The sequence below is a fragment of the Hyposmocoma kahamanoa genome, unplaced genomic scaffold, assembly GCF_003589595.1.
Source record: "Hyposmocoma kahamanoa isolate Upper Pololo Valley unplaced genomic scaffold, ASM358959v1 78, whole genome shotgun sequence".
Classification (NCBI taxonomy): Eukaryota; Metazoa; Arthropoda; class Insecta; order Lepidoptera; family Cosmopterigidae; genus Hyposmocoma; species Hyposmocoma kahamanoa.
This window is the reverse complement of record NW_020653945.1, coordinates 22,561,631-22,582,228: the sequence shown is the minus strand read 5'-3', so window position 1 is coordinate 22,582,228 and position 20,598 is coordinate 22,561,631. Positions and strand designations below refer to the sequence as shown.

Sequence of the window (20,598 nt, the reverse complement as noted above, 5' to 3'; positions counted from 1 at the left end):
ACTGCGAAGCAAGCAAAATTAGACAGTACTGCGATGACATTACAATTTAAATTCAACGTTTTAGCTTTTTCATATTCCTTTACATGTCACTACGTTTAAATAGGTTGACTTGGGACATTTTTTTTGTGGTTTTTGTATTAGACCCGTCGTCCATTTGTTTGTAAGTCAATGTAGGGCATATAAATATTACTACGTACTAAATGTAGCACCATTTACTATAGGTATTTTATGACATTACATTTTTTTTTTCAAATAAATCATTTGGTTAATTAGGTGGAGATGAAACTCAGAGTCGCCTTCACAAATTATAGACCACATCTAAATGTGAAAACATTTCTGAAGCATTGTCAGTTATTTTTCGTCAAGTTTTCATGAAACAAATGATTCGCTTCTTCACCTTCGGAAATAAGTATCTTCATTTTCTTGACAAGCTCATCGACGCTATAGGTGTAGTCATGTTCAACCAGTTCAGAAAGAGGTATTTGTTGAACAAATACATATATCATGTTTCAGGGAGAATAAAGACTTTTATGATGACTGTGTTTTAATATTTCAACCCTTCCAGTGATCGGATTGACTTGAAATCTAGTAGGTTAATGAAACTACGATGACAGTATAATAAATCATTAATACTGTAATTGTAGCATGTAGCTACGTATACGCACACGCATGCGTAGCTAATATCAATTAATATTTGCGTATAGTAAAACCTTATGCGTATTTGGTAACAAATGTGTGCATGTAAAAGTCAGCTACTCTAGTTCCCGAAGAAATTGCTTCAAATTCCGTTTCCATATACTCCTAATTATAGCAAGTATAAAGCAATGCCTTGTTCAATATTCCGCTAGTTATGAAACATAATGTTGATATAAATTAAATGTCACATCCCTATCTGTAGGTTGTCAACTTTTTGCTTTTGTTCCAAGAAGTTTATGTTCATAGGATTCCTAGCTTTTATGTGACTAGTAATAATAAAACCTTATTAGATCCAAATAAGTTTCAATTTTTTTTTACCAAAATATTTTTATTATTGTCTATTTTCGTTTGATAATTTATAACCAATCAAAATTATGTTATCTTAGTACTAATGTAAGATTACGTTTTCAAATGTGTGCGTGTGGCGACACCGGTTTTGATACAAATGTTGCTTGATACCATTTCCATTCTTTTCTTACTTCCGTGGTCAGGTCACTGACTTGTTTATTTACTTTTTGTTTAAATGGATTGAAATTAAGTATATAGATACAGGTATATAGATATTGTATCGACTTTTAAGCAGGGGTAGTTAAATAAAACAGATTGGTTTGTTTGACATTAATCAATTATAATTTACAGTCATCTTAACCTAAATCTAAACTAAAACAGTATAAAATGAAACTTACGCCAAAACGTAGATAATATTCGGAATAAATAACTTAAAAAAATAATATCAAGTTAAAGTTTGAGCAGGTTATCCTAACTGGTTTTACTAGAACTTGAATATTGTCTCACTTCATTATTAACTTACAAGAAAACGGGAAAAGGAACAAAGCAATGCTATAGCACCTAATTAATTCCTACAACGCTTAATAGTTCACTGATATAAGTGGTATTTGATGAAGCAATCTGTATTTTGTGAAATAATCAACTCTGGGTAATCTAGAATTTTAATTTAACTAGAATTATTTAATTAGAATAGTGTATCTAGAAAATACTAAAATGACAATGAATGGGTAACCTATCACAAATTCGAATTTTTTTATCCGAAATAACGTTTTTTCGAATTGTCATTACACCGAAAACAGAATTATAACGAAACCGTTGTTCTTTCAGGATATGTTGGATGTTTATTGCAAAGATGCGCTTAGGCTGGGTTAGGTTAGATTAGGTTTTAAAAGAAAAAAACATTTTCCTCTCAAAATTACTTTCGAGGTTATGAAAATTCGAGCAAACGCTATTTCTGGTAAATGTCACTTCGGACAGTAGTCCGAACTCTGTTTACTATCAGTAGATAGGTAACCCAATGAATGATATGTAAGCATGATAATGGTTGTTTATAGTATAACTAATCTATAACTAATTAAGTTTTAACTTAACTAATACAGATCTTATATATATGAGTTTTATGCACCAGATCTTCTTACTTAACAAAATAGCACCAATCTAACTGACGTTCTAGATGAATGAAGATTGTTATGAGGAAACGATGGACGTGCGTACCTGTAAAGTTAGTCTACATATTTTGTACTTAAGTGTTTAATTTTCTCTTCACCTCACTAGCTAGGAAAGGCTTTCTTTCTCATTAGAAATCTGCGCATAAAAGTGTTTTGTTCCGCGCTAGCGTGGAAAAGGTTTTTGAAATTCGAACTCGACGATGGATGGAAAAAAACATAATGACACGTTCAAGTACGCGATTTGTCGTACATTATTTATGTAACATAAATTAGTTGGTATATTTTATCCTTATTATTGTTGACATTAAATTGACAACGATAACTAATTTTGTTTATTAAAACTGATTTGTTATAGTTCAACTGTTTTTCTTTCTGTGTGTATCGCTCGGCAGCAAAGTTGTTGTCTCGCTATGCTCAGGATTCTATTTTTAATCCACGAGCGAAGCGAGTAATGTTGGAACCCTCCGCTTGCTCACGTTTTAATACAAGCACTCGTGTCAAACAACAGCTTTGCAGCCTAGCATAACAAACAACTATTTCTTCTTTATTTATTTTTACGGTGTCTACAACTATTCTTGTAAAATAAGTTATGGACTTGAACGTAGAGAATGGAATGAACGTCATAAAAGATATGAAATGATTTAATGGTTTATTAGCTAACAGTTAAAACCCTAATTGTTCCCATTTATTTCTCACTTAGTCAACAATCCAGTCATCATAGGGTATGTGATCAAGGATCCTCTCGAGGAAGCGCGACATCTTCTCAGCCAGGTCTTTCTTCAGCTCCGGTTTCATTTCCTTCAGGAGCTCCTGGGCGTTCGTGTTAATGAACAGGTTTAGTGCTGCTTCTGTAATCGGAAGAAAGAAACTTGAAAATGCTCTTAGCAAGCACACAAGTAAAGGTGAATAATGTGTCAAGATTTGTACGTTGATGTTCTAGCGGAAACCACCATGGGCGCTTGATGTCCCGGGTTTGATTTACGGTAAGATCAATATAAGAAACAAAAAGTAATCATCAAAGTATGTTTTCAAATCGAGTAATCGCGTAACATAAATAAAAAAATACAATCGAATTGAGGACCCCTCCTTTTTTGAAGTCGGTTAAAAATGTTTCTTGTTTCATTGTTCTGTGTACCTCCGGAGTCATCTTGCTACTTTAGTATTATAGTGTTCACGTATGAAAATTTCCTTCATAAAATAATATAACGTCTAAATTTTGTCAAGAGCAAATTAAATGGTTTATTTTTGCTGTTCTTAAATTGTAAGGCGTTTTTCACGTCCTCAATAAGCAACGAGCACCGACTTTTATTATCTTGAGAGAATTCCCTAGTATGAGACCAGGTTCTATTACGGTAATTGCAACATTTTTGTAGTTTTCTCCTATGTACAGATACCCTGAAACGTCATGGGATATCCAAATCCCGACATCCCCTTTGCTACAGTTGTATTGTCTGATGTAGCCTTTATTCCGTTATAGCTAAAGTTTTTGAAATTTCTTTAGTCTGTAATATAGGGTTGTCCTAATGGCAGTCCGTCAGGACAACCCTGGAAGATAGCTGCAATTACAAACAAAGACAGGTTAATCAAATGCTGGTCAGATCAAATACTAACGCAGCACAGCGTTGCTGTTGTGCAGGTTCTCGACGCCCATTTCGATGTCCTTGACGGAGAAGTCCAGCTTGAGCTGCTGCAGCCGCAGGTAGGTCCGTCCGTCACGTTCGTACGGCTCCCCGCGGAAGTACACCTTCGCCTTTACACCGTCTGTTGATATCATATTCAAGTTTTGTTGAAGGCTGTCTAGTTTCCATTTTGGAAAAAAAGTCCAGGAATTTTAGTTTATTACAATAATGTAGTGTGGTTTAAATAAGCGTTATTTTATGTAGAGAAAGGAAGACATTAATATAAGATGTAACTGTTATAGACCTTCGAGTCCGTGCAAAGTTGAACTTATAATCCTTGGTGAAATTTGTCGTTTATCACACATTCAAAGTTTGCATGTTTTTTTGCTATTCACACACTTCACATGCACAGGCGCAGATTTATTCACTTCTGTTTTAACTGTCATTATTCTAGCATATAATAAAATAATAATAATAATAATAATAACGCACACACTCAACTAAGCCCCGAACTAGGGAAAACCCTGTGTCGCGGGTGCCATGGACACACACATAGATAACAACAAATTACACCCAAACTCACGAGAGAAATAAATGTAGGTCATATAAATATTTCTCCCGGCCGGAATCGATCCTGGGACCTCTGCGTGGCAGTCCGGCATGGTAACCGTTCGGCCACGGAAGCAGTTATCTATATGGTTATTATTATAATATGGTTAACTATAATTAGTTTCATTCTATTTGTATATTTCCTGAATGGTAATTCTTGTGACAATTGTTAAGTTGTTAACACGAATATAATAAAATAAATAACATAAAGTTTTAAATATACTGGAACAGGTTGCGTTAACAAAGAAACCAGACATTGTAAATTTTACTGTATTAGCAAGCAATCATTTTTGCATTTGCTGAGACGCCTACAATGGTTACGGTTCTCAGTCTCTGTTTTTAACTATAGAACTAAAGTATTCACAGAGAATGCATTATACTATATACAAAGACCAGCTTTATTTGTAAATAGTAACTGTAGCTCATGAATAACTACTACCTCAAATGCAGTGCTCACTCACCAAAGTATGAGTACACTTACCATATTCGCCCCAGTAATCTCCGCCGCCCGAGGCGCGCACCAGCAGCAGCACTCCAGAAGAACGGTAGCGTGCGCGGGCGCTGATATGGGGCCCGAACAGCGTCAGTTGAAATTGATGTGTCTCCGGATCTGACCTGCACACAAATAAAAATTCTTTCTTACCTACAAAACTACATGTATATAATCTCAGTACAGAGTACTAAAAAACCGACCTCAAAAGTACGTGGAATTACATCTATTTGCTAAGTTTTATTGAAATATCCTTAAATTCGCCACTATACATAATTTGACACTGGAGATAATAAAAATAGGTTCTCACTACTCAAAGAATATTGAGAGGAAAACGCCTTAAATTGGAGAAGTAGCAAAATTAACCATTAAAATAATTGCTCAAAAAAAAAAATTTGGTCCCCGACAGGATGCCCAACGTGCTGGCAGTCTTCCGCCTTCATATTGCTATTTCGTTGGGCAAAATTGCTGCTAGCTCTTGGGCCTCCGTTTGGTCGATGAAAAAGAGCATCGAGGTCGCAAGGATAGTGCTTCAACCCCAACGAGTGAGAATGTCGAGGTCCTGGTATTTTTACTCTAATCTAATCTTTCCACCAGCTCATCGGTGGACCATCATACTGGTGTTTTGGAAATTGGCCAAGGCCAAAATAGGTACTAGTTCCCGACCACCACTCTATGGACTAAAGGTCATACTGAACTAGACTTCTCCGGATACGTTTTAGTGTAATACTTTAGCTTTAGATTACAGCAAATAGGATGCCACGAGTGCCATTTTAGAATTGTTCAAGAGTCGATAGTACCCCATTTTATTACTATGATGCAGAGTCAAAAAAAATCGGAAATGTATATTTTATGTAGAAGGAAATGGAAGCTAAACATTATAGGTGTTTGAGCCCATGCAAACTTGGACACAAAATCTTTGACAATAACGTCGAAATTTATATTGTAAAACAAAACACTGTAACTTTTAGAGTCTATACTATCTCTGCCCGAATAGTTTTGTAAGTCAATGGCCTGAATTCAAATTTTTCCCGTACTAATACTGTTGTTTCGTTTTGCTTGGGTCGAGAGTGAATTTATTTTTTTACAAACAAAATTAAAGTTATTTGAAAAATAATATCGTCTAATATACGTGTTCTATTTAGTTCAGTTGATATAAAACAAAACATCGCTTTCTGAAAAGTACCTATTGAATAGAACGGTTTTCTTGTAATTTATATACAAGTGTAAATTTGTAATGCCACTTGGAAGGAAAGTACGTTAAATACTGGAGATAGAAATTTTTACTTAAAGGAAACATTCCTTTATTTTTTAAAAGAAATAAAACTGCATTCCTAGATTTTCGAAAATTTCTAGCAACACGCGGGAATCGAACCCGCTTCAATCTGAAAAAATGCAACCTGTACTTTTATTAAATCAATCGATAGGGTTAATTATAAGAATAAAATATCTCTCATAAAATTGGTTAATTAAATCAAACAGTGTCAAGTATCTTGAAATACTGGATCTCTTAAGAAATGAGTTAAATGTTTTATTCGAGGAAGAGCGAAATCGAATAATTCTGCATCAAGATGGCGCTCCAGCCCATAACAGCAGAGTCACTACTGCCTACATTAGTAACCATTTTAATACCTGGATTGGAACAAACGGCACAATGAGATGGCCTGCGAGGTCACCAGATCTCACCCCTTTAGATATTTTTTGTGGGGATTGTTAAAAATCAAATTTACCTTAAATCCTATGCGAGTGTAAACGAGTTGAAGGCTGAGGTTCAGAATACGATTTGTAATACAATTCATCACAACACGTTATTAAAAGTTACTCAAAATGAATTCGTTAAAAGATTAAATTTGTGTATCCAAGAAAATTAACTAAAAAATTAAAATTAAAAACTGCCTTAGATAGTCATTTTTGCTTAGTCAAAGTCAAAGTTTGGTTTATAAATCTCAGCCTAAGACACTTTGTTTATGGAGTTGAGCGTATAGCCATTACACGTTTTTGCAAGAGCACAAACATACTGTGTTAAAACACTCTTTGTTGTACAAATAATCGTGACTAATACTCGAGCAAACCCAGTTGTTCTTACAAACTTAGATAAATATTGATAAAAATAATTTATTTACAAGCTCCATCGACAAAATATGTTTCTCTTCTTTATTCTTTTTAATATTAATTAAGGGGAAGACACTTTCTTCATGTGTTCATAGTATAATTAACACTAGCACTAATATTTATATTATTCACTATAATTTAAGTACATTAACTCAAAAGGTTGTTTTATAATTATGTGCACGGAATGAGGAAGTCTATGTTTGTGAGCTTTGGCATACTTTTTATCACTTTATCTAAGGGATTTGTATCCCAATCGCGTATATGAGTACTATACTAAGGAGTAACTCGATAAATAATTTTTTTTGTGAATATGCCTCTACCATACAGTGACAGTTCTCGGCAGCGAACGCGTAAAATATTTGTATACAAAATGGTGTTTCTTCTTGTGACCGCTAGGGGCACTGTATAATTTTCCATACATACCAAAATCACGATACGTATACTGCGAACAATCGTTAAGTAATTTACGGGATTGCTAGAGACGACTGTCACAGTAAACTCGTGGTAGAGGTTATCGCTTGCAACAGTGAGACAGTCGTAGACAACTGTGCACCATAATCTTTTACGGCGTCAAAGCTGTCCACGCGCGGTGAACATGCCCGAGGAGCAAAAACGCGGGAGCTGTGACAGCGTTATTAAATTGGACACGTAGAGCGTTGCAAAAATGTTTGGGTATATTTTCAACAACAGATCCGCAGAATATAGCAATATGAAATACTTTATTTAAATGAGTTAAGCTGAAAGGTCTTGACTTCATGACATCACCCCAGCTAGCATTATCATGCCTTAGGCGACGGTACACAACGCAATAATAACGCACACACTCAACATAGTCCCGCACTAGGGAAACCCAGTGTCGCGGGTGCCATGGACACACACATAGACAACGACAAATTACACCCAAACTCACGAGAGGAATAAATGTAGGTCACAAAGTAATTGAAAACAACATATAAAGACAGCTTATGGCTGGTTTAAACGAATTAAGTACAAAGTTGTAAGTAAAAGTACTTATCGTGCCACATCTTGGAACATGTTGATCTGTAAATCGGCCATTATGGTTATGAGATTGTCTCACTACCGTCAATGATATTGACTTTCGTGGTTTCTTAATAAATTATTATACTTTTTTTTACTTTCAATACACGGCATGATTTTATTTTATTATCCCGATATTTTTTTTAATGTTCTATAGTCGCAGGTTGATTGGCTCTAAAAACAGATACTAATTTACCCACAAAACGAGCGAGTCTCCAATTAGATTGTATCTCTTTTTGTTAGAAAGGGTGTATCGTAGTAGTAGTCGTCCCACTCAAATTTAAAGAAAATATTGTACCTCGAAGGGCGGGAAGTTTGGGAATTAATCCCACTTTTGTTAACCGATTTCAATAAAGCTTGGCACATAGATGTAATTCCAATAAAAATAAAATGCTACAGTGACCTGGTGCTGATCTAATGATAAAAATTGCAGACAGATGAGAAGAACTCCTCAATAGTGTACAGTATTCATCCTCAGGAAATTTTGAGCGTCGACATTTTTTGGCATGTTCGAGACTCGAGAGTGATGTTTTCATCTCGGGAATATCACATTTGAGATTTAAGTCACTGAATTAAAAAGTATTACAAATCTACTACAAACAGATTTTATTTTATTCTAGTTAGTGGCGCTTGGTTATACATAGAGATTGAAGAACGGTTGTAACAAAATCAGTATTTGTAACTTTAAACGGTCTTTGTTTGTTACGTAACAACTCTAAAAATTTAAATAATACTTTTATGAATAATTTTTGATTTTACGAGCATGATGTGAGTTAGTAAAGAATTTAATTAACACATCATGTTTTAACTGCCTAAATGCTTTTATGTATTGAAACCTACTTTTGAAGTAAGACTACTCGTTTCGAAAACGAAAGTCTCGTTTTTCTCGACATTTTCGAGACCGCACTGACGATATTTTTTTCCCGGGATGCGGAAATGCAGCGAGATTGAAAGCCTGCAGTTACCTTATATATGAGTAAACATGATTCGTTTTGTCGAGGACTTCCACACGCGTTTTAGTTATCGTTGAGGAGACCATGGTAACGAATACAGCGAAATCAGGTAAGTAAACTTTTTAACAAACTATACGCACGATAAGCTCGAATCTAAACTTCATAGTTTAGCCAACAGGTGCAAAGTTGTGTGTCTATTGGTTTTCTACAGAATATATTTCGGTGAGTGTGCCCATGAGATCCATTAGCTCATCCCGCCCGCCCCCTTTTACCGTCGGACTTCCAGACGTACGGCGCGGGATATCATCCTTACTTGGTCGATATTCCCTTCGAGCGTACTATGCGCTTTTCATCATCTTTTATTATACGCACAGCCCAGGAATGGAATTCCCTGCCTGCAACTGTGTTTCCGAACACATACAACCCAGGTATCTTTAAGGTGAATAGGCATCTCCTAGGCGAGCTCTTTCCATCGTAGATTCTATCTTTGCTCCAGAGCTAGGTAGTGATTAAGAACAAATCCATTTAATTAAAAAAAATACACTCTGTTTTCTACACGCTAAAGTCGAACCATTTTTGTTTTTGTTATTGCTATTGTAAGCACTAAACTTTTAAGCAGATTTTGAATGTGTATTCAAGAGACGTGTATATTCATCAATCAGATGAAGAAACAAGCTCAAATGTTACAGCTCATAAAACTACAAGTTAATTGGTCACAAATGGGAAACGGCAAAAAGCAATGACACATCCGTGCGTCTCTGTCATAGTCATAAGTTTTAATGAATCGTGACAAGAATACATTAGCGGTGTTGTATGATGGTCGTGTGAATTCCCTATTATTGTTTTATAGCTATACTCTTTTGTCTTGAGTTGTAAAGCATTTAACACTTGAAAATATTGTCGTTTGTTTAATTATTGAATACTTTGTATTGGTGTACTTTGGAACAATACATAAATAAAAATCTACACGTGTAGTTTTTTTCAAAGTAAATGAACTTACTCTTTACCACTACCTAGCTCTGGAGAAAAGATGGATCTATGATGGAACGAGGCAGAAGATGCCTATGCAGTCGCCGCTTAAAGATACTCGAGTTGTATGTGCTCGGAAACAGCCAGCAAGGAATTCCATTATTGGGTTAAATAATAGAAACTACATGAAATAAATTTGTTCGTGAATGGTTGTTATTTTGTAGATGTCGCCTTATTATAGACCAAGAAGAGCACTGTTGTGTAATTTTCTGAAAAATTTATATAGTGGTTATTTATCCGAAAAATAGGAAAAATGAAAAAAAATATTATTGAAGGCTCATATTTATGTTCTTCGCTTAGTAAATATAATAAAAGCAAGTTTTTTTTAGAAAAACGAGATTTAAAATGATTGGACAACAGCGAAAATAACCTTTTTCTTGATCCATCGTATTCGTTCAGTAATTTCAACTTTTGATAGGTGTTAGCTGTCAACAAATACGATTTTTTCAAAATGGAAATTTTTCCATGATCCCACACTAACCAAGAGTGAGATCTTGTTGGTAGTGAAGAAGGAAAAAATAGAAAAATGTCATCTTTTTTCCCAACAGGAAATCCCGTAAAACCTACATAAAATCGTACAAAGATCTAGTCTTCGTCCTAAGAACGTAGCGTGACAAACGTAACCACAATTATAGATCCTGATAGTCTCCGTGTTACGTCAATTTACGTAACAATTGTACTATCTCTGACCATCTAATCGAGATATCCGTTATCTACTTGGAGACAATAGGGTGAAGGAGAAGACCGCAAACAGATCCGTTAGAGTCTAATTACGTAGATATTTAGTCATTGCGCAAGTATATAGATAAACAGGTTTATGTAATAAAGATAATAACAGTAGACCTCTGTGTGAAAGAGTTCGTTTAGGGAAGCGCTGTCATTATACCTATTTCCACTGCCACGCAGTAATGTGAGCATTACTGCGTTCCGGTTTTGAAATGCACTACAGCACCCAGTGCTGTAGTAATGTACAGTTCCATGGGACTTGTCAGCTTTTTGTCTCAGTTCTTTGCGATTAAAGCTCTGAGTGACACTGCAACTGTCGTGGCGTGTTACTTACTACCAGGTGAACGACTTGCTCATCCCATTACTTTTTTTTATAATATCAAGAGACGGGACGAACAAGTCGTGCGCCTGATGGTAAGCTGCACGGCTTAACAACACGTCCATAACATCTGAGGGGCACTGCCATTGCGTCTGTCGCCTTGAGACATAAGTTGACAAGTCCAATGTGCGTGTAATTTCTTCTTAGATGTCAGAGTCTGTTATAGGCCTACCTGACGTTAGTGATGGTCATGTTGGATACTCCAGTGGCGTGGATGTCTTTGAAGGTGGCTCGGTAGCCGTCAGGCCCGCCACCCAGCGCAATGGAGAGCTCGTCGATTATTATCGGCTCCGCCTGGAAATACACGAAGACAGTCGGTTGAGAAGATTTGTAGTCTGATAGAAGGGTGCACGAAAGTAGCCTACACGACGTACCGTTCTTTTCCATTCCTTTGTAATAATGTTAACAATCAATTAAACTAAACATTTCCAAGGAATGACGCTCCTGTGCACGGCACTGGATTAAATTTTCTGCCTTTGACTTTGACATAGTTGTAGAGGGCGTTGAAATTTTGTTATCTTACCTAGAGCCAGAAAGTTTGGGAACCTATGGACTAGGTGAAAACTAAAATTTTCTTTTCTTTTTGACTTAAAAAAAGGGGGAGATTCTCAATTGCAGTCAATTTATATATAATATTTTTTGTGTACGTTACGCGATAATTTGTCAACCGATTTTGATGATTCTTTTGTTGTTGGAAAGAGTGTACCTCAGTATTGGTTCCGTTTAAATTTGAAAAAATATTCCACCTCTAAGGGTGGCAAAAACGATTTCAATAAAACTTGACAAATAGATTAATTCCACGAAATTTTGAGGTCGTTTTTTTTTTAAAAGTTATTTATTTTTATATACTTAATTAATAATTTTTTTTTTATATAATTAATCAAGTGCTTAACGAAGTGGAAAAACCACAATTACACACGTTTAATATATGCTTAATATAATAAGAATAAAAAAGAAAATATTATCGGGCAACAATACACGAACCAATTTATTTTAAAAAAATATTGAAATATTTTTAAAGTAAATAATTTTAGTTTCTGTTGACCATTTAACTTTTTAGTATGATTGGAATCATCATTTCATATTACAGTCGAACGTTTTTTACACCTAGGTAGTAAGTATTTAACTAAAGAATAAACATTTACGAAATTTATTTTCATAGTTATAAAATTGAGGTTAAGGACGCTTGCTGATTTTCGGGTCCTGATTTTGTGGTTATAACCTTTAAATGACTAATAAATGACAAACTTAGACAAATTTTAATAACTCCGATAAGCGAAAAGCTAGATGTTAGCTTCTTGATATCCAATTCCGGTTCTTCATATACTTCTGAATACACTCGAAATTGGGTTTATTTTTCGATAATAAGTAAGCTACCGATAATTTATTTTATACAACGTGGCTTATTATATTTCTCTGTCATTCTCTCTTGCACGCTGATGCCCGCTTATAACCTTAGCTCTCACTGCCTTGGATTGGCTGGAAGTGATCTATTTTAGAGACAAGACCACCTTTGCTCACTTGGGTTCAATTAATATTTCTGTTGTATTTATTTAATAGTATAATATACATATTGGTCATTGGCAATTATTAATAACAAAGATCACAAAACAAATCTCCTTCAATCTGTCAGGACTAGAACCTGTGCCTGTTTTGTCAATCTAGGGCAACCGCTCTTCCAACTGAGTTCCAGGCCGAGTTCGCAGACTTCATGTATTTCTCTATGCGCTTGTTAGAGATGTTTGTTTTTGGTTTTTAACGGCTTTTTTTGTCGTAGCGCACCCGTGAGAAATCTATGAAAGTTTTTCTTCACTCAACCCACAAACCACATAAATACTAGTCAACATTTACAGCTAACAGAGGTTGACAGTAGATGTCGCTGTTAAGATTTGTAATATTGATTTTTAATGAATAGTGGTTCTCTGTTTTTCGTCATGTCGTACAAACACACACTAGTCATGCTGGGTCTGTAATTAACAAATTAAGTAATTGGTCCTACTGGGAATTGAATACTTAGATTGCTAACTGGAACACCGAAGTCATGTCAAGAAAAACTGGAGTAGAACAAAGTCTCAGACCAGTTTCGGCATAAGATGGCGATTCATTGGTAGGTGATTGTAATATATCTATTTCGAGTTAAGCTGTCTACCGTTGGTCTACTCCAGAGGTGGTCAAACTTTTTACATTATTTTTTTAGAATTTAAAAAAAGATGCATTTTCTTTTGAAATATTTTTTCATTGTTGTGTAGTGTAATGTTATTTTGTGAGTATGTTTAACATTATGTATGTTTTTGTCTGCTGATATAGACTAGACTATCAAAATACATTTCCGAGGGCTATACACTCCTACTTTAGAAGAACGTTGGTAGGCCGCATTAAAGCCCTTCTCGGGTCACAGTTGGTCCATTGGTCTAGTCCAATATTTGATTCATGTAGAAATAAAAGGTGGATTCTTTGCTACATGCCTACATAACGACTACGACGGTCTCTCGAGTATACACACTTTAGTCTAAGCATGCAATGGTACCTCTTCAATGCCGAACTCTGGCGCTCCACCTTTCAGGTATTCAACGAGAGTGTTAAAGCTGCGCAGGAGACAAGCATCCACGTTGGGGTCGCTTTTAGAGCATCGCCCGCCGAACATATCTGCAAACAAATACAACTTGGTCAATATTTATAAAGCTACAGTCCCATTCTTCTTCTTATCACACGTTCGTAGGATGTATAGGTACAGCAATGGTAAGTCATGCGGGGAGGCTCTTTTCATGCACTCGTACAGTACAGTCCCATTGATTTTTCGCTTTTTATTATTATTATTATTACTATTATGACACTCTTGGTTGTAGATGGGAACTTTCAGATTTCGATTTTCAAGTAATTAATAGATTCAGGCGTTATTTTGCGGAAGTCCATGTTAATAAAATTGGAAGTAAATTAATTTGCTGCTCCGTGAACCCAGTGAAGGTTAGATCGTGCAAAATAGCTGCGCTTGTGTTGAATAATTTTTTTTCATGCAGTTAATTATCGCACCCTTCCTCCGCGGAGGGAGGGTGGGATAATTATATATTATTTATTATATTATAGTGTATAATTAATTTACTTTTTAATGACTATTCTAAATTATTTCTGGTCATTCTTCATTTCGGGTGTTCTGGGTAGTGCTACGGAATTAATTTCTTTGATTTTACAGGGAATTCCCGAGTTTGAGATTACAAGACGTGCGCCTGATGGTAAGCTACATGCCTGTCCATAACAGTTGCAGTGCCACTCAGCGCTTTAAATGGCAAAGATCTGAGGGGCACTGCCACTAAACCCGTCACCCTGAAACATAAGTTGGCAAGTCCCATGTGCCTGTAGTTTTACCAGCACCCTTACCCTTCAAAACCGGAATACAGTAATGCGACATTACTGCCTGGCGGCAGAAATAGGTAAGGTGGCAGCACTTCCCTGGACGAACTCTTTCACAAGGAGCTGTACTGCTACGAATAATAAACCATAAATATTTAAATCATAAAGCTGAAATTCTTTTACACTTTTCTGTTGAATGCGTAAAAAGGCTCTCAAAACGAAAAGGTCGGCTAGAGGGTTAAGTATGTTAAGGCATCGACTGTCCCTGTACCAAAAGCTTTTAGATTACAGAACACTAAATAACGTAACCCACAATTTTCACAAGTAATTTCTCGTCTTCGTCTCATAACTAGGTGCTTTTCCCGTACAAAGAGCATTGCTGCTATGTATATTTATGCCTTAGTCAGTTTCTACGACACACACATGTGGTTGATGCTATTCCTACCCGGAATCACACACGAAACAATGGCTTGATAATTCTAATCACATTAATAATTTATGTTGTATTGAATAGTACACTTCCTCATTATCTGTCTATATTTATGTTGATGACTAACAAACCGGTGACAAGAATTCGTCAGCTGTTGTAGCTTTCTTCGGCACACAATTAGTATGCTGGTCTCGCTTCACGCATAACGGTAGCTTTAGTTGCGCCCGCGCAGCGGTCGATAGAGAATACAATACATAAGGTGGTGTATACACAGGATTAGTATTGCCGTACAATTTCGCTGAACCTCACTATGTTTAAAAATAAAAAAATTGCGTTTAGATGGGTACTTATATTGCAAAGAAACGTATTTGAATTTATACATAATAACTCACAAACACAAACCTCTTTTATGCTACACTATCATAGGACCTATTGTCGCCCATACCGGAGGAGAGAACGCGTGTTTTAACACTAATAGGAACCATTACTTTCACAAAGCGAGAAATCAAAATAACGAAAATAGGTTATTGAAACACTTTTTTTACGATACGAAAACCGCACACGGACCGGTCCACCTTAGGAACAATTACCGCTATTTAAAAGACATTTATTATAGCGAGGTGTCCTTAATATTGCTAATGAGTGGCCGCGGCCATCTTTTATGGCCCTGAATCTCGAAAATAGCGTACTGATTTGCTGTAGAACTAGGTACAGCGACTCTATTCTTGACACTTTGATTGAGATTTTTTATTTATTAAAACATACAAAATTTTATTCAATTTAAGTAATACGCTTTTTTCATCATCATGATCGGCAATGTGGGGACATCACATGTTTTCGTAAGTTTGTGAATCTTCTCCGATGTGCGGGTTTCATAAAGATGAAACCCTTCAACGTTAGCACGAGTATTGTTGCCAACGATATCTATGTACAAGTATTTGATTGCTACTAAATATTCACAAAATTTATGTAACTTAAAAATAAAGTCATACCTTCATGCCACCACATTGATACCACTATACGTCTGGCGCACCCTGGCCAACAATCGGCGACCACTTTATAGCGATTGGCAAATCCTCTAACCGCGATGGCAAGTTTATAGTGTCATCGATACGATAAAAAGAAACTACCACAGAAATTAGGATCGCCGCTCAATCTTTCAATTGAGAAACAACTATTTTCTACTGGTCTGCCATCACTCGCAATAAATATAATTAGATAATTTTAAGTAATCATTTTGTAATTTTATCGACGATAACAATTAAGTGCTCAGACTATGTTGGGAATTTCCTATACTATGTGTACCAGGTAACGAAATTAAATTCGCGGCACTACGCAGAATACCCAGACCAGAAACACTTCAAGAAAGTTAATTTCCTCCTTTTCACACAGCGCCCACAGCACATACCATTGGTCCACCGAGGTTGTCAAATGAATGACATGGTGGTATGCATTATAGTCACTAAGCCAGATCATTATGGACATTTTTAAAGACTTTCTCATGTCCTAGAAAATATGCCGTGAATGTAACGTTGACACAATCGATGACAAAGTAGGTAACACCAGATAAGCGTACTTGAAGAAAAAAGCACCTTACAACTAATTAACTCGTCTCCCTCTGCTTTAGAGGATATGTGAAAAGTTTTGGATCAGCTCAGCAAATATTTTTTGGTTCAATTTTTGTTGCCCACCAAAAAATATGCAAATGCAATATCTATGTGTGACTACAGCTTAAAATGAACGATAGGTATAAGCAATACAGTGTTTTAGAGGCCTTCGAATTGGTGATTTTCGCGCGGCTTTGTTTGTAAGATATTCGTGAGAGAATGCACGGTGTCGAATAGGAGGTACCTAACACTTTATATGTACATATGGGTAAGACATACTGGGTATAGTTATGTACGTGCGAAATCAAGAATTTATACACGTATCACAGGTTAGCTGTAACAACTTACACCCAAACTCACGAGAGATAAATGTAGGCAATACAAATATTTCTCCCGGCTCGGGAATAGAATCTGGGACCTCTGAGTGGCGGTCCAGTATGGTAACGGTAACCTTTCGGCCACGGAGTCAGTTAGTAATAGTATGAAAGTACTTGAGTCAGAAGTCACTGTTCTTCCAAACCGGGACAATTATGACTAAATTAAGTGCTGATCTTATTATGTAGAATAATGTGTGTGTGCGTGCGTGCGTGCGTGCGTGTGCGTGTGCGTGTGCGCGCGCGTGTGTGTGTGTGTGTGTGTGTGTGTGTGTGTTTGTTTGCGTGCGTGTGTGTGCGCGCGCGCGCGCGCGCGCGCGTGTGTGTGTGTGTGTGTGTGTGTGTGTGTGTATGTATGTGTGTGTATGTATGTGTGTGTGTGTGAGTGTGTGAGAAGTATTCTGAGTTAACGTTGTCCCTATTTTAGCGAAGTTAGGCTCGTTATTCTTCCAACTGATGCATGGTATGTTAAAGTTATCCAGAACGTGAAAGAAATTATCTTAACCATTACGGGTTATGGCAAAATTTTAGTTGTGCTGCGTGTTATGCTGTTTGCCGTGAATAAAGTAGACGAGACACAATGTGTAAAAGACATTGCTCTTTTGTTACGAGAGCGAATCGACCAATAGGTAAGGACAGTATGTAGGTATTACTTGCTTTTATGAAAGAAGCCTGAATATTTAAAATTTGAAAATATAATTTAGTATTTTACGTGAAAAGATCATTCCTAATTCAACTTTATAAAAAAAAATGTAATTAATGGTAATGGTAAATTATTAATATATTTGAATAAGGAGTCATTTTTTATTTTTTAATAATATATGGATGACGCAATTGTAATTTTTATTACCATTATTCTTAAAAAGTATATAATTCATGAAACTATGCTTACGATTTAAATATCATATATTCGTTATTTTGAATAAATCTAACGTTTCGGGTACTTTACAGATCCTATGGTCAAGGTAAGTCTGCTGTAATATACTTAATTTTGGATCAGACAAAATAGTTTCATTTGCAATGTGTAGCACTCGAGAAAAACTAATATTTCACGTCGTGCACGTGATTGTGACACATACCCTATATTTCTCTCTCGGTTTGATTTTTCTAGCCGCTTCGAGCTTAACGCATTAAAATAATTGCAGAAACTTTTACGGTCACGACGTACATTAAAGTGCGGTTTGTTGAACGCACTTGTGAAATCTTAGGGCTTATCTAATTATGATAAGGTCGATATTTTTCTTATTATTTGTTGCTGTAATATATTATTACTTCAAAATGATGGTGTAGAATTACGCAGTGATTTGTAATGGGAAAAATCATTACAAATTCCCTAAACGCCATTTGAAGTCACATAAAAAACGAATTACTGTGTTAAAACGTTTTCATTTCGTAATCGGATTTGGTCAACAGAAATATGAACAGAAAAATACCTACTCACTACACTTGACTCTCGAGTTTCTGAAGACGCCATTCAACATTTTTGTTTTATTTACTGAACTTCGGCTACGAGGTAGTCAGCTTAAAAAAAATAAAAAATAAAACTGAATATAGAAAGTAAACGATTGAACCCAAAAACAAACAAATAGATTTAATTTCTGTCAGGAAAGTTACTGCCTCCGCGGCCGAACGGTAACTTTACTGATTTGCCACGTAGAGGTCCCGGGTTCGATTCGCGGGCCGGGAGAAATATTTGTATGGCCTATATTTATTTCTCTCATGAGTTTGGGTTTTGAGTTTGGGTCAAAGGATTGATCAGTTAGGGTCTGCGTTGTCGTGTCTAACTAATATCATTGTGCGTTTTGAGGTGGTTCTTTCATACATTTACATTACACGAGGAAAAATCTCAACACGGTAAAATATTATTCAGTCTACATATTTTAAAAATAAAATAAGCATCGACACGATAAGAGCAAAAATCGCCATTGTTCGTTGTCAGTTCCTTTTATTTTATTAACCAACTCAAAAAGGAGGAGGTTCTCAAATCGACTGTGTTTCTTTCATGTGTATGTTACGCGATTACTCAGACAATTGGACATAGTTATGCAAACTAGAACCAACCCACAAAATGTCGCTTTCGAGATAATTAGAATTAAATAACAAGAATATTTTTTTTGTAAAAACAGTGTGAAGAAATAAATAGGTAAGTTATTTGAGACAAACAACGTGAGTTATGTGTAGCATTGAGAATGATATAGGGAAACTATTATATTATATAGCAATAAATATAAAACATTATGTATCTTTTTATTTAGTTAACGAGATCCATGTTCAAGTTTTCGTAATGAAAACGCTAAATATTTACAGTACTTCAGTACATGTGACATGGATCCACTTAGCATATTTAAAAAAATACATTATATGAAGTTAAGCAGCATAGTTCTTTTTAGCTATTAAAAAGTTACTGATTTCGGGTTGGTACCCTGAAGGACTTTTATTTTCTCCGTTTTGGCTTGGTCTATTGCCAGAAAATTGCGGGTAAAGGACACGTCTGGTGTTCTACCTATATACATAACTCAATTTCACTCGAGGCGTGGGTTGGTTCTTGTTTGCATAACTATGTCCAACTGTGAACCGATTTTGATTATTCTTTTTTTCGAAGAAAATATTAATATTTGAAGAAAATATTCCACCTCTAGGGGTGGCAAACTAGGGGATGAAACACTTGGCAAATAGATGTAATTTCACGAACTTTTCAGATTCTTTTTATAAAAAAAGATTAATATAATTATTAATACAAAGATCGAACACACAAAAAAAATTCCTTCGATCCGGCCGGATTCGAACCGGTGTCTTCTAACATACCGTGCAAGACGCTATACCAACTGAGCCACGGAACGAACCAGCGGACCTCACGAATTTTTCTATGTGTTTGTCGTGTCTTTGTATTTGGTTTTTCAACGACTTTTTAGTCGTAGCGCTATCTATGAGAAAAAAGATTAATAAATTAAGCTTGTGCTCTACGTGTAGGTTGTAAGTAGGTTTTCAAACAAATCTTAGTTGTTGATCTATATTTTCTAACCTTTGGTGAAATAAGGCGACATGTGCAAACTTACAACTTTTCTGAAGAGAGGTTTAATCATTCTACGAACGAAATTAGTGGTTACTTTTTTATGCTTTAAATAGTAGAGTTATAACATTTCACATATACGTACTTTATTTCTAATATGTTTGTATTATTTTTACAATATTCATGTGATAAAAGAAATTTCGACATATGAGGACCCTGGATTTTTTTGTTATTTGTTGTACAGAAAAAAAGAAAAATATTAGTAACAAGGAAAACACAAACAAAAGTACTGCTTTTTTCTAACAGAAATTTCTTCCTGCAGACTTAAATATACAATAAATACAATAAAGGGTTTACGTACACAAAACAAAACAAAAATTATATAATAAAAAAAAAACCAAAAACATTAAATTATTAAAACTATATAAATACGTTACATAAATGTATATTGCGTACTATTAATACCTATAGAATTGATGGAACAGTCGATGAATAATGATATTTTATTTATTTATTTATTTTTATTTTTTTATAATACCAAGTGACGTAACAAACAAGTCAAGCGACACGTCTATCTATAACAGTTGCAGTGCCATTCAGAGCTTTAAATCGCAAAGATCTGAGGGGCACTGCCACTGCGCCCGTCACACTGAACCATAAGTTGATATGTCCCATGTGCCTATAATTGTACCAACTTATAAAACTTATAAAATTTTCGGTC

The 20,598-nt window shown here is 35.5% G+C and overlaps 1 protein-coding gene across 1 annotated transcript in view; it reads right to left on the bottom strand.

Annotated features, from left to right (window-relative positions):
• Window positions 1-2,498: 2,498 nt before the first annotated feature.
• LOC113233083 (protein takeout) overlaps window positions 2,499-20,598 on the bottom strand; it is a 29,407-nt gene continuing 11,307 nt past the window's right edge. The window contains exons 2-6 of the mRNA XM_026468064.1: window positions 13,636-13,754; window positions 11,281-11,402; window positions 4,863-4,996; window positions 3,765-3,914; window positions 2,499-3,001 (exon numbers count right to left, since the gene is read on the bottom strand). Coding sequence (XP_026323849.1) covers window positions 2,850-3,001; window positions 3,765-3,914; window positions 4,863-4,996; window positions 11,281-11,402; window positions 13,636-13,754 — 677 coding nt within the window. The 3' untranslated portion in view covers window positions 2,499-2,849. The remainder of the gene's footprint in view (window positions 3,002-3,764; window positions 3,915-4,862; window positions 4,997-11,280; window positions 11,403-13,635; window positions 13,755-20,598) is intronic.